Source organism: Ceratotherium simum, chromosome 19 (assembly GCF_057802395.1).
Source record: "Ceratotherium simum simum isolate JZ-2026a chromosome 19, ASM5780239v1, whole genome shotgun sequence".
NCBI lineage: Eukaryota > Metazoa > Chordata > Mammalia > Perissodactyla > Rhinocerotidae > Ceratotherium > Ceratotherium simum.
In genome coordinates, this window is record NC_141918.1 from 32846580 (window position 1) to 32859640 (window position 13061).

The following is a 13061-nucleotide window of genomic DNA, read 5'->3' on the forward strand; positions in this document are numbered from 1 at the left end:
GAGATTCGGATGATTAAGTCATGTTAAAATAAATACTACTTTCTGTGATAACTCTTTAAGTAGAATGTTAATAAAACAAATAAGAAATAAATAGAAAGTCATTTGAGTAGCATGGAATTGTTAGAATGAAAAGTAAGTTATTTAAGCACTTACTAATTTTGATCTTATTTAAGCAAGTTTTTTTTAAGGTTTATATTTTTAAATATGAAGACCTGGCAAAAAATATTAGTACTATTTAAATATAAACAAGATGAAACACGTCTACTCTTTTTATTTTATTTATTCATTTTTTTGTGAGGAAGATCAGCCCTGAGCTAACATCCATGCTAATCCTCCTCTTTTTTTGCTGAGGAAGACCGGCTCTGAGCTAACATCTATTGCCAATCCTCCTCCTTTTTTTTTCACCCAAAGCCCCAGTAGATAGTTCTAGTCATAGTTGCACATCCTTCTAGTTGCTGTATGTGGGACCCGGCCTCAGCGTGGCCGGAGAAGCGGTGCCTCAGTGCCCGCCCGGGATCCGAACCCGGGCCGCCAGTAGCGGAGCGCTCGCACTCAACTGCTAAGCCACGGGGGCCGGTCCCGCCTACTTTTTTTTAAAATTTTAAACACGGAGAGGCATGTTTCACATATTTATGTTAGGGTTCTACTTTATATAGCCGAAGGGGTTAGTAAGAGTATCAGGCTAAAGGAATTCTGGGGAAGAAAGCGGTTAAAAGAGAGGGCATCTCTGGATTGCTGATGGGATCCAGAAAGAATGTACAGAAGCTTCTACAGAAGAGAAATTAGGAGGAATTCTGGAGCTAAGACTAGAGGGTCAAGAACCATATACAGTACCCATCATTGTCTTCATTTTACAAATGAGTAAACTGTAATGATGAGCCACCTTAGAAATAAGTTTTTTTAAATCTAGGATCTCAAAGCTCCCATATCATAAGAACTAAACAAGGCTAAAACTCTAAAACAATATTAAAATACTGGCAAAATGCTGGCCTGACGGCTACAGTGAGATTTTAAGGCTTAGTTCCTTTGAGGTGTAACACATTCACCTTATCAGGCTCTGTTCCGCACAGTCAGAATGAAAGACGTGATGTATGTCGTTGTCAGACAGGTATGAAGAGAAGCTGGGCTGCACACAGAGATTTCTAGACAATTATCCAACCACCAAGCACTTATTTTAATCAAACTTTTACAAAAATTAACAGTACACCACTTTTTCCAGCTGAGTAGAAACGGAGGGCCACCTCTGACTTTCATACATTGGACTTGCACACAGCAACGTTCCTAACGAGACTTCGAATGCTCTCTTTAGCTAAAGGACTGTAATATTTCATGCTTCCGCACGGTATCCTTTCACCTCTTGTCAGCTAGCTGTTACAACTCAGCAGCACGACCAAGCTTGGAAAACAATGTTTTTGCCATTATTTAAATTTTTCTTTACATTTTTGCCTCTGTTTTATACAAATGAGTGAAAAATAAAAATAAAAAAGTACCAATACTAGTGGATAAGCATAGGCCTCAGACTGCATAACAAAGATGCAATCTCTAGATACGTTCAAAGCGAAAAACTCTGGATCCCAGTTGAACACATCCTCTAGATTTAAGTAGTTTAAACCTGTGGTTCAATAGTAGGGAGGAGAAGGAGTAGAGAGGACAAGAGAGGAGGGGAAAAGTAAGAAACATACACTGAATTCTGGAAATAAATCATTGAAGAATGTTTGTAAAAGGGAAGGGATGATTGGTACATTATAATATTTTTTAGCTCTCCAGAACCAGAACTACCCAAACTCTTACCACCCATGCAACTTTTACACACCAAAAAAACTACATATGAAAGGAGGGGACTTCTTGCATTTTCTTTATTATATATCTACTAAATAAAAAGGACAATAATAGGATCCAAATATCATTTAAAAGCTTCTTAGCCTCTGTGGTAGGCAGCTTCAGACCTGGTTTCCAGTCAACTCCACCCTTGACATATAAACTTTTGTGTAACTTCTCCCCCTGACTGTGGGCTGCACCTAGTAACTTCCAATGAACAGAATATAGCAAAAGTAATGGGATGTCACTTCCCTGATAACTTACAGAAGACTGTGACTTCTATCTTGCTAACACTCTCCTTGCCCTCTTGTTTGCTCACACTGTTGAAGAAAACTGCCATGTTGTGAGATGCTCTAATGAGAGGCCCCTGTGGCAATGAACCAAGGAAGGCCTCCACCCACCAGCTCATGAGGAAATGAATCCTGCCAACAACCACGTGAGTGGACTAGGAAGCGTGGGAAAAACTAGGAAAAATATCAACAAACCAAAACTATATAGTTCTCTGTCAGTTAGAACGACAATGTATCCAGAGTCATATATTATACATTTCTCTGTAGCTAGAATATCTATTGTATCATTTTCTTTAATCAACTGAATTATATTTGACTTTAAGTATTGGCAACTTTTTATCATTATTATTATTATTATTATTATTAAAGACACCTAATACAATAAATAAGTCTTTAGGTCTGTGACAGAAGTCACTTTTTGACAATCCAAAAATGTTTAATAGATGTTAATTAATAACAAAACCCAAAAGATTACTGGATACAAAATTACTTTCTTCCTCAACTAGATCTCACAAAATTTCCATGTACCATGTTTGCAGACCATTTAGTTAGTTGTGCCTATGGACTTAAAAAGACTACAAATTTACCCACTATTGTGAACAATAATTATCATTCAAAACTCAAGTTAGAGTTTTGGGATGGGATCTCCACAAATATTTTTTAAAGACAGAGCTAGAGTCAGGGCCCTGGAACATTCATTTAAATCCTTCATTCAATAAAGACCTAGCATTTACCATGTGCTCCGTACTGAGATATGAAGGTGAAAAAGAGATAGCTGAACTTATACTTCAGTTTATGCCACTGATCCAGTAGCAATATTCTGTAACTAAGGAGCCACAAATCTACTTAACAATACTATCATTGAGCCAGCATTTCTCTACCTTTGCTAAAGAATAATGTGCAATTGCCAGATGCTTTGCTGAAATTCAGTTCAAGTAACTTATGAGCACAAACAATATGCCAACACTAGGAATACAAAAATTAGTGAGATATGATCCTTGTTCTCAAGAAGCTCATAATTTTGAAAAAGGGATAAACTATATCTTGGCATTCTTCCAACCTACCAGAATAGCAATCCCATAAAGATGAGTCATCCTGTATTTCATCTTCTTACTCTTAGCTATATCCTGCTATAAAATTAAAATACATCTTTTCTCCCTTGGTGTTTACAAGTTCCAAATATTTATAGACTTATGTCTCTACTTCACTGTCTCTCAGTCAAGATGAATATATTTAGCTCCTTTTCTCCTTTCCTTTTAAAGCAATTCCTCAATATAAGTAATCTTTTTGGTGACTTTATTTAAATTCTCTATTTCTGTAATAAATTCTAGGGTCCAAATGACATAATTTAAATACTGTTCCAGATATGAAATCAATCACAACAAAAAACGCCAACCTCTGATGATGTAATGCTTGTGTGTGTGAAGTCCAAAACACTGGTTTTTATTTACTTTTTAAATTTGGGGGGTTATACTATTACACTACAAATTTATATTTACTCTAACACCTTTAATTATATGGATTTTCCAGGTTTCTGACATAAAATGAAAATTTAGATATGGTATGTACTCTAAGACAGTTGAGACTAACAAGTAGTGTAAAGCCAGATTTCTTATAGCAATAGAAAACAAAGCACTAAAAAAAATCCTACTCATCGACGAAAACTGCAACTCTACTCATAAGCTCACACAAAAATAATTTTTCGGGACCGGCCTGTTGGCACAGCGGTTGAGTGTGCGCGCTCCGCTGCAGCGGCCCGGGGTTCACAGGCTCAGATCCCGGGCATGCACCGACGCATCACTTGCTAAGCCGTACTGTGGCGGTGTCCCACATAAAGTAGAGGAGGATGGGCACGGATGTTAGCCTAGGGCCAATCTTCCTCAAGAAAGAAGGGGAGGACTGGCATCAGATGTTAGCTCAGGGCTAGTCCTCCTCACAAAAAAAAAAAAAAAAAATTTTCAAATGTCCCTATCCTGCTCTTTTAACACCATATTTATATTTGATATACTTTATATTTCTATGTCTACTATAGAATATATCTACAAAATAAACATATGGTTTAAATCTTCTACTCCTGAAAATCCTTTGGCAAAATCATGACAATATGGTCCAGATATCAGCACTCATGATCAGGGAAAACAACTTAATAGGCTGTCAAGACTAGATTCCTATTGGTTCAGAGTTTCAAATCTTACCAGAGTTACTTACATGAGGAGTAGAGGCATTCGGTGAATGTGTGGGTAAAAAACAAGTGCTATGCTAGGTCAGAACAACATTCAGAACACATTTTCAACATTGTGTTCATGCTATGGATGAGGCCATAATAATCAGTGGTGGCTTCTTTAGTGAGGAAAAAATTTCATTCGGGAGAAAAAGTCTTCATTCTGTTGTTCACAAACTTTTAGAATTTAAAAACAAACAGAGGCCGGCCCAGCGGGGTAGCAGTTAAGTTCACACGTTCCGCTTTGGCGGCCCGGAGTTTGCCAGTTTGGATCCTGGGCAGGGACCTACTCCCCACTCATCAAGCCTTGCTTAGGCTATGTCCCACACAGAAGAGCTACAACTCTGCAACTCTACAACATAGTTGTATATCCACAACTGCGATATACAACTATGTGCTGGGGCTTTGGGGAGAAAAAAGAAAAAGAGGAAGATTGGCAACAGATGTTAGTGCAGGGCCAATCTTCCTCAAAAAAAAAAAAAAATTAAAAACAAACAAACTTCCTAGCCTGATACTTAGGGCCTTCCTCAATTAGGCTCCAACCCATATCTTTCTAGTCTTACCACACACGACCCTAAAGCAGCTCATCCATATCTGAGCCACACAGAACTACATGCCTTTTCTGGGGTAATTCAAGTTGTTTCTCACCTCAGAAGTTTTACGTCCAGTACTCCCTTAGGTTACCCTCATCTCTCAAATTTCTATTTAAATTCTACTCGTCTTTTAAAGTGCAGCTCAAATGGCACTTCTCGAAAGTTTTCCCTTATCCCCCCACTCAGAAGCTCTTCTAACCCTGAATGGCATTCAGTATCTCTCTCTCACATAGCCATAATTACATTCTCTCTCACCTACCTTACAGGATAATTGTTTGTGTATATGTCATATTTCTTCTCTCAGACTAAACTCCTGAGGAGAGGTCTTTGACACAGTCATATTTGTACTGTCCCCATCCATTCATACTTTGCACATACAAGGAAATAATAAAAATTTAGTGGGGACAGTGTGTTGAAATACATAATATATGTTACTTGACCCAAAAACATGCCATCATAATCAATATTCTTACTGATATCCATTCACTTAGGAAATATTTACTCAGTACCTATTGTGTAGTGGAGTAGTAGTGTACCAAAATGAATCATAAAACCTGCTCTCTCAAGAAATTTATGGACTGGAAGATGATCTAAGATACCTGTAAAATTACTATTATACTATACTACTAATAGATAAATTCCATAAGAGAAATCAAGATGAAGTACAACAGCAACCAATAAGAAGGAGAGATTATTTCCAAGTAGGAATGGATATGAGGATAAGTTTTAATGTTTGTGTGGGTGCTGAAAGACAGGTTGTATTTGAATATGTAGAGACGGGGTAAGGAGTTTTAAGACAGGAGAAATAAAAGCCATTGAGACAGGAAATCTCAGGAGGATACAGGAAATAATCACTAGTTCAATAGCACAGTGCAAGTGAAAGATTATGGGGATAAAGAAAATTTTTAAAGGCAGTTGGAGCTATATCTCATAAGACCTTGAAAGCCAAATAAAGACCAACAGCTTTAATCTGAAGCATGAAGAACTATCTCAAAGTTCTTAAGCAGGAGCTGAGTAATTATTCGGAAGGTCTAAAGTGGACTGGAAGGGAAGGAGATTGTTGACAAGAAGATAAGTTAACTAGTTCCATACTATAAGAAAGAGATGATAAAGGCCTGAACTAGGAATGAGGCACCAGGGACGGAAGTAGATGAATGGAAAAGATATTTTAGAGGTGAAACTGACAGGACTAGGCAAGTTCTAGATGTGGTCTGCAAGGGGTAAAAGAAATTTCTAGGCCAGGTGAAGGGTGGTGCCATAGCCAAAATAGAGGACACTAAAGCAGCAACAAGTTTGGATGAGAGAAAACTGAGTCCTGGTCATACTCAGTTTTAGTACCTGTGGATATTCAGGTGATGATATCACAAATAAAATGTGTTAGTCTATGCTATTTAGAACAAAATACACAATTTTGTGAAAAAAGAGAGAAGAGCTGAAATTAGTTAGTCTTCAGTAAAAGATTCTGAGCGATGATTCAAACATGATTGTGACCTCAAAAATATAACTCACATAGGTTACATTAACTATATGGTGAATTAGAATCTAAAGCCATTTATGAAGGAGGTTTTGATCTAGAACAACCTCACATACCCAAGAATCATTTAAAGACATGCTGATTCATGGTTAATAGTAAAGTGGATAGGTGGAAGTCTTTGAGAACCTTATAGTTTAAAATTATGAGGTGAAATGCTTCTGCTGAAATGTAATTGCACCTTTGTGGTCACTGCCATTTAGCCCCAATTTCACTTCAATGCTACAGCAAGAGATGGTCAAGTCAGATGACTAGGCCTGACAAGGTAGCAATGGATATTAACTAGATCTCCTTGTGTATTCATTCCTTTCTATAAGAAATACTTCTCCTCAATTATTAAAACTGAGTTGACCTAGATTTATCCCTACCATATCCCTAGAATCTCCAAAAGCCTAAGAAATAAATGATCATGAAACCACTTTTGCGGGGAGCAAGATAAAACTTCCAATTATAAACTCCTGGGTATTACAGCTATTCAGTACCCATATCCTCTCAAGAACAAAGAAAAAAGTCTCATCAACATAAATTAAAATGACAATAATGCAAAGATGAATAGCATATAATTTGATATTAAGAAAAGTTTGTTATACGTGTACTGAATAAAAAAAGTGAAATCAAACATTTGAATTGTGGCTAATTTGCCTAATAAGCATATTCTACCCGTTACATCTATTCATTTATTTATTGTTAATAGTGATGACAACATTCTATTTATTGGAGGCCATGTCATTATTTCAGCTTACGTCTTAAGGAAAACAAAACAATGAGAACTCAGTCTTTAATTATTAATGTTTTTACTAATGATGAGCAATAATACGAAAAACAAAATGGATCAAAAGGTACTTGTTTCACATATGACTATCCCATTAAGATTATACCAATCATTTGTTGAAAACCACATTTGCATTTTATAGCTGTGCATAAATACAAAAGAAGAACATACACCAAATGTTAATAACGGTAATCTTTTGATCATAGGCTTATGGGTGATTTTTATTTCCTTCTTTTTTGCTTATGTGTATTTTCAAAATTTTCTATAATTAATGTTTATCATAATTGTACCAAGAAGAACAGATATTTTTTTAAGAGAGGGGAAAAAACCATATTGATCAATTTAAAAGAAACAAACTTACCAGATCTCTGTGAAGCACCCAGTTTGCATGGAGGTAATGGATACCATCAAGAATCTGGTAAAGTAACGATTTAACCATAGATCTTGGCAACTGCATGGGCTTTTTATTTGCTTTTGATGCACGGTGAAACTTAATAATATGCTAAAAATTAAAAAAAATAGAACATACTATAACAATAGATAGTCTTCGCTAATATCTATGTCAAAAAACCACAATCAAGGCTGCAATAAATTCTCTACATTTTAAAATTACTTACTAAAGGGCAATAATGACACAAAGAAAAATAATTTGAATAATAAGGTCAACCAAAAAGGAATCTATAGTAGGAGTGAATATGCCAGTGTTAATGTGGGTATAATGACTAGATTTACTGAAACCATTAAGATTTTCATTAAACAGGACCAAAAGGTAAAAAGGGTTGATATTTAAAAGCCTGCCCCAAAATAGTACTTAGTGGTATTCTCTACTGACAGAATGAAAGATTTTAAAAAAGGGGGAAAAAACTGTAAACCTTTACTATTCTATCAAAAGTTAGCACTGAGTGCATTTGGGTAACATCACCGACTATGTGCATATTTGAATTATTGGAAAGTTCCACCTTCTTTTGGCACAGAATGAAATTAGGATATATTCCTAGTAGTTAATATTAAATAGGAAATCACTAGAAAGGAGGAGGGAGTGAAAAATAGAGAATTTAATCCCATTGAAATAAATACAACTGGATCACCATATTCAAATTTTTATGTCCATATGTTATATTGTGGGTTATAAAAACATTGTAATAAAAGGGGAGAAATGCTACCTGCCCCCACGCTCCCACCGCTACATCCATCTGCACCCCAGCCCTGTTCAAAACATGCCAAAGTGGGTACTGAATATCCATGAAAAAGATGGAGAAAAATGCACTGGAGGTTCTTGTCAATATCTTCTGTAATAGCATAAACTCTGAAAGTTCCTTCAAGGCCTAGGAGTCTGTTAAAGTTATTCCTAAACAGATTTGTAATTTATATAGATGACAAACCACACTGTATTAAATTAAAATTTAATTATACAAAATTTGAACTTATCACCAAGTTTGAATTTTTTTTACTTTTAGCAACTCCTCAGATAAAATGTTTAAAGCCCGGATGCCTAATTTAAAAAGTTGGAAATTAGAATTTTTGGCTCCTTTTATTTGTTGATAAAACATCCTTAATATTTATAAAACCAAACATATACTTCTGTTTGGTGGAGTTGGTTTTAAATGGAAAAATGCTGCAAGAGATTGACCTTAACTTAGAGATGCTATTCATAAGTGTATAACTGATCAGATTTGAACTACTGTGTGCACCACAAAAGAAATTTCCACAACACATATTCACTACACAGTAGACTGTCATTAATTACTTGCATAAAATGATAATCTCCCACTCATTAACATTTTCTGAAGTGAAATTTTTGAATATTACAAATACTATCTTCTCAGTAAAATAAGATGTTAATATTTATTGCTCAGATTCTTTTAAATCAACATTTACACTATATTTATTTTGAACTATGGTCAATAGAGCAAGTTTTCCTTTCTATGAATTAGCAATATGTAGTGCATGCATTTATTTATCCATACCTATATAAAATAATACCAAAAATAAAGTGAGTTCAGACTTACCCACAAATCATGTTCTGCATAATCAAACAGCAGCCACACCTTCCTGTCACTGTGAGAAAGGAACACCTTCTGCAGTGCGATCACATTTGGGTGCTTCAGTTCTCGCAAAAGCTGAATGCAAGAGGAAGAGAGGGGTCACCATTCTGTGAGCCAGGACAGGGGAATGATGAATCTCCTATAACTTCAAAATGACATTTTTGAAAATTTAGACAAGCCAGATAGGCAAAATGAAAGGGAAAAAATACCACCCAAAATACCACTACTCAGAGATAAGCTCTGTCAATATCTTGGTGCATATCTTTCCAATCCTTTTTCTATGTGTATGGTGTGTGTTTTTAAAATCAGATCATTTTAAATGGCAAAATGTAAAATGGTAAACAAAAGTAATATCATATCACTAAAGAATTAAGTTTTGCTATGTGCATAAATTTTTTACTATAGGAAAAGCTTCTTGGGAGGCAAGAATCATGTATTATTACTGTTTATATCCACCCTAGCACAGTATATGTTCAGTAAGTATTTGACAAAAGGAGAGACATTTAACAATCCCCACACTTATCCATGCCTACAGCCTGTGGTCAAAGTTCTTTAGAAGAGCAGTGAGTATAAGGAAATGACCCTCATACACCCACTGATAACAATCCTTGTGGAGAAGAGGTCTTTAAATAGAGAATCGCAACAAGCCTCCACAAGGCAGAAGCTTCAAGCTGGACTTTGATAATAAGAAGAAGGAAAGATAGACCAGATCAGCAAGTGAAAACTTAGCACTTGGCACATAACAGGCAGTTACTTGCTAAAATATTTAGCAACAATAACATTAGCTGCTCAAGGTGAAAGCCTTATATAAATATGCCTGCCTCAGGCTGTCCTTAACCAGGGTTCAGATTTAATAGGTAGAGAGAAACAGACTCAATTTGATAAGTATTTTGAATACCTTTAAACGTAAAGCTCTATGGAAAAAACAAACAGGGAGAAAGAACAAAACTTCTATCGAATACTTCCTATGTGCAAGATGATTATATATAAATGTTTTTCTCTCCTTTAATCCTTATAACAACAACCCTATGATGCACACAGAACCTGAGGTTCAGTGTAATAAAAATAACTTGACCAAGGGGGCCCGCCCGGTGGCGCAGGCGGTTAAGTGCGCGTGCTCCACTGCGGCGGCCCGGGGTTTGCCGGTTCGGATCCCAGGCGCACACCAACGCACCGCTTGGCAAGCCATGCTGTGGCGGCATCCCACATAAAGTGGAGGAAGATGGGCACGGATGTTAGCCCAGGGCCAGTCTTCCTCAGCAAAAAAAGAGGCGGATTGGCAGATGTTAGCACAGGGCTGATCTTCCTCACAAAAAATAAAAAAATAACTCGACCAAAGTCAAACACTTAGAAAGAGAAGAGGTTTGGATTTAATTAAATAGATCATCTGGATTCCAAAGTCCATGCATTGTCCACTATGGCTGAAGTCCTTGTCTTCAATTCCCACAATGTAGTGGGGGAAACAGACATATAAATAGATCGACGAGGAGGGAAAAATAAATTGCTTACCCATTCGAGTAACTTTAAATGAGTAAAGCGTACCTTGAGTGCCTGGGTTGGAATCATGTAAGAATCGTCTGAATTCCATCTCTGGAACTTCTATAGACTACTTCCCAGGTGTCGACTTCTTTACTACGTTCAATGATAGATTCCCCAGTTCCTCCATTCTCTCATTCTGGCTCTGTACCTCAGCTTTATCTTTACCTATACCTTGACAACCTTGCTGAAAAGTGCTCTACCAGCTCTAATTTGGGCACGATTCCTGGATATGACTCTCTGGGTTCTCCCTCCAACCCATTTGTCCTGGAACACAGCTAAGAGGTAAGTGCTAGGATGGGCTGGGCTGCCCCTAGCCCACCCTCCACTTTTCACAGATTGACTCACGATTCTGTCTGTATTTCCTGTTGGATCTAGTGGAAAAAGAGGGAAGACATAATACAGTCCTACTCCCAGGGCAGGGAGGGAGGCGGGGGGCGATTAGGTGGTGCTCAGCTATCAGCTGCTATCCCTGTTCCCGCTGCCTAAGAAAAGTTAAGCAACCCTGCTTCTTGTTTCAGACGCAAATGTTAGACATAATATGCTCCTAATTAATGATGGAATCAGAGAAGGTGGCATTTTGGAGGATGCAGAGCTATATCCAGACAGTTTCCTGCTTTTGAATGCTTTAGGCTCCCAGACTTGGTGGAGTAATGTGTTTAATGACCCCACTTGCCCTGGTCAACCTTCAAGCACTTGGGCCCTGGTAAGAGGCCTCGCTCCAGGCACAATGACTTTCTCTCTCTTTCTGACTCCTTGGTATTGATGAACTTAGATGCAGAATACCCAAAATATGTTCTCTTTGCTGCTAGCTGTAGAAGGCAAGGTAAAACTCACTTCTGCATCTAAACCAGGCTCCTGAAACACCAAACATTAGCACAGACTCCTGACCCCTGGACCCCACTTGTCTGGGAGAGGGGATGTCATATGTAGCAATATTTAATCAATACCTCTAAAAAACTGTGTTTTCTGTGCCTACAAATTATTGATCCCTCTACAACGAATCCACTTGAAGTCCCATATTTAAACACTATTTTGAATAGGTAACACACTTACCTGGTTCAAAAATCAAAAGTACATAAAAGGAAATACACTGAGATGTCTCATTACCACTGCTGCCCTGAGAGACCCCAGTCCCTCTTGCCTCCTAGAGGTAGGAACTTTTATTAGTTGTTTGTTAAGCCTTCCAAGTTTTCTTTACGCAAATAAAAGCAAACATGAATATATATTTTTACCTGCCCTTATTTACACAAAAGATAGCACTTTACCTTTTTTTTTTACTTAACCTATCTTGGAAATCTCTCAATATCAGTACAATACTGTATATAGAAATTTTTCTTATTCTTTCTTACAGCTGCATAGTATTTCTAGGTCATCTTTCTGTATTATGGTAAAAGATTCATAATATAAAATTTACCATTTTAAGTGGCGTTAAGTACACTCACATTGTCATGCAACAATCACCACTATCCTTTCTCCAGAACTTTTTCATCATGTCAAACTGAAACTCTGTACCATTAAACATCTCCCCATTCTCAGCCCCTGGTAACCACTATTCTACTTTCTGTCTCTACAAACTTAACTATTCCAGGTACTTCATATTAGCGGAATCATATGATATTTGTCCTTTCTGTCTGGCTTCTTTCACTCGACATGTCTTTAAGGTTCATCCACGTTGTAGCATGTGTCAGAATTTCCTTCCTTTTTAAGGCTAAATAATATTCCATTGTATGTACATACCACATTTGCTTATCCATTCATCCCTCCCATCATCCCATGGCCATCTGGGTTGATTCCACCTTTTGGCTATTAGGAACAATGCTGCCTTGAACACTGATGTACATACATCTGTTTGAGTCCTTGCTTTCAATTCTTTCATATACCCAGAAGTGGAATTGCTGGATCCTATGGTAATTCTATATTTAATATTTTGAGAAACCAACATATAGGTTACCTTTTAATATGATACAGGAGGGAAGAGTGTAAAGTTTGCAACTGCATGCATTTAGTAGAAATTTTTCCCTAATCCCCAAATTTGCATTTTCTAGTACAGCAATATATACTTTCCATTTCTTCATAGCTGTTCTGCCCTTTCTACCCTACAGGTCTCTATAAGTCACTAGATACCAATGTGAAGGCAGACTGAGGCAAAGAAATAGCAAACTAACATTACCTATGTCTATTTTCTTCCCTCTTCTAATTCATCTTTCACTCTACAGCCAGAAATTTCAAAAATTTCAAAACACAAAACTGAT

The 13061-nt window shown here is 37.0% G+C and overlaps 1 protein-coding gene across 2 annotated transcripts in view; it reads right to left on the bottom strand.

Moving 5' to 3' along the window:
- The window catches only part of CDK19 (cyclin dependent kinase 19), a 158189-nt gene that overhangs the window by 39638 nt on the left and 105490 nt on the right, over positions 1 to 13061 (bottom strand). For both annotated transcript variants that reach the window (XM_004422211.3, XM_014781161.2), the window contains 2 exons: positions 9235 to 9345; positions 7587 to 7727 (listed from right to left, as the gene is read on the bottom strand). In XM_004422211.3, coding sequence (XP_004422268.1) covers positions 7587 to 7727; positions 9235 to 9345 — 252 coding nt within the window. The remainder of the gene's footprint in view (positions 1 to 7586; positions 7728 to 9234; positions 9346 to 13061) is intronic.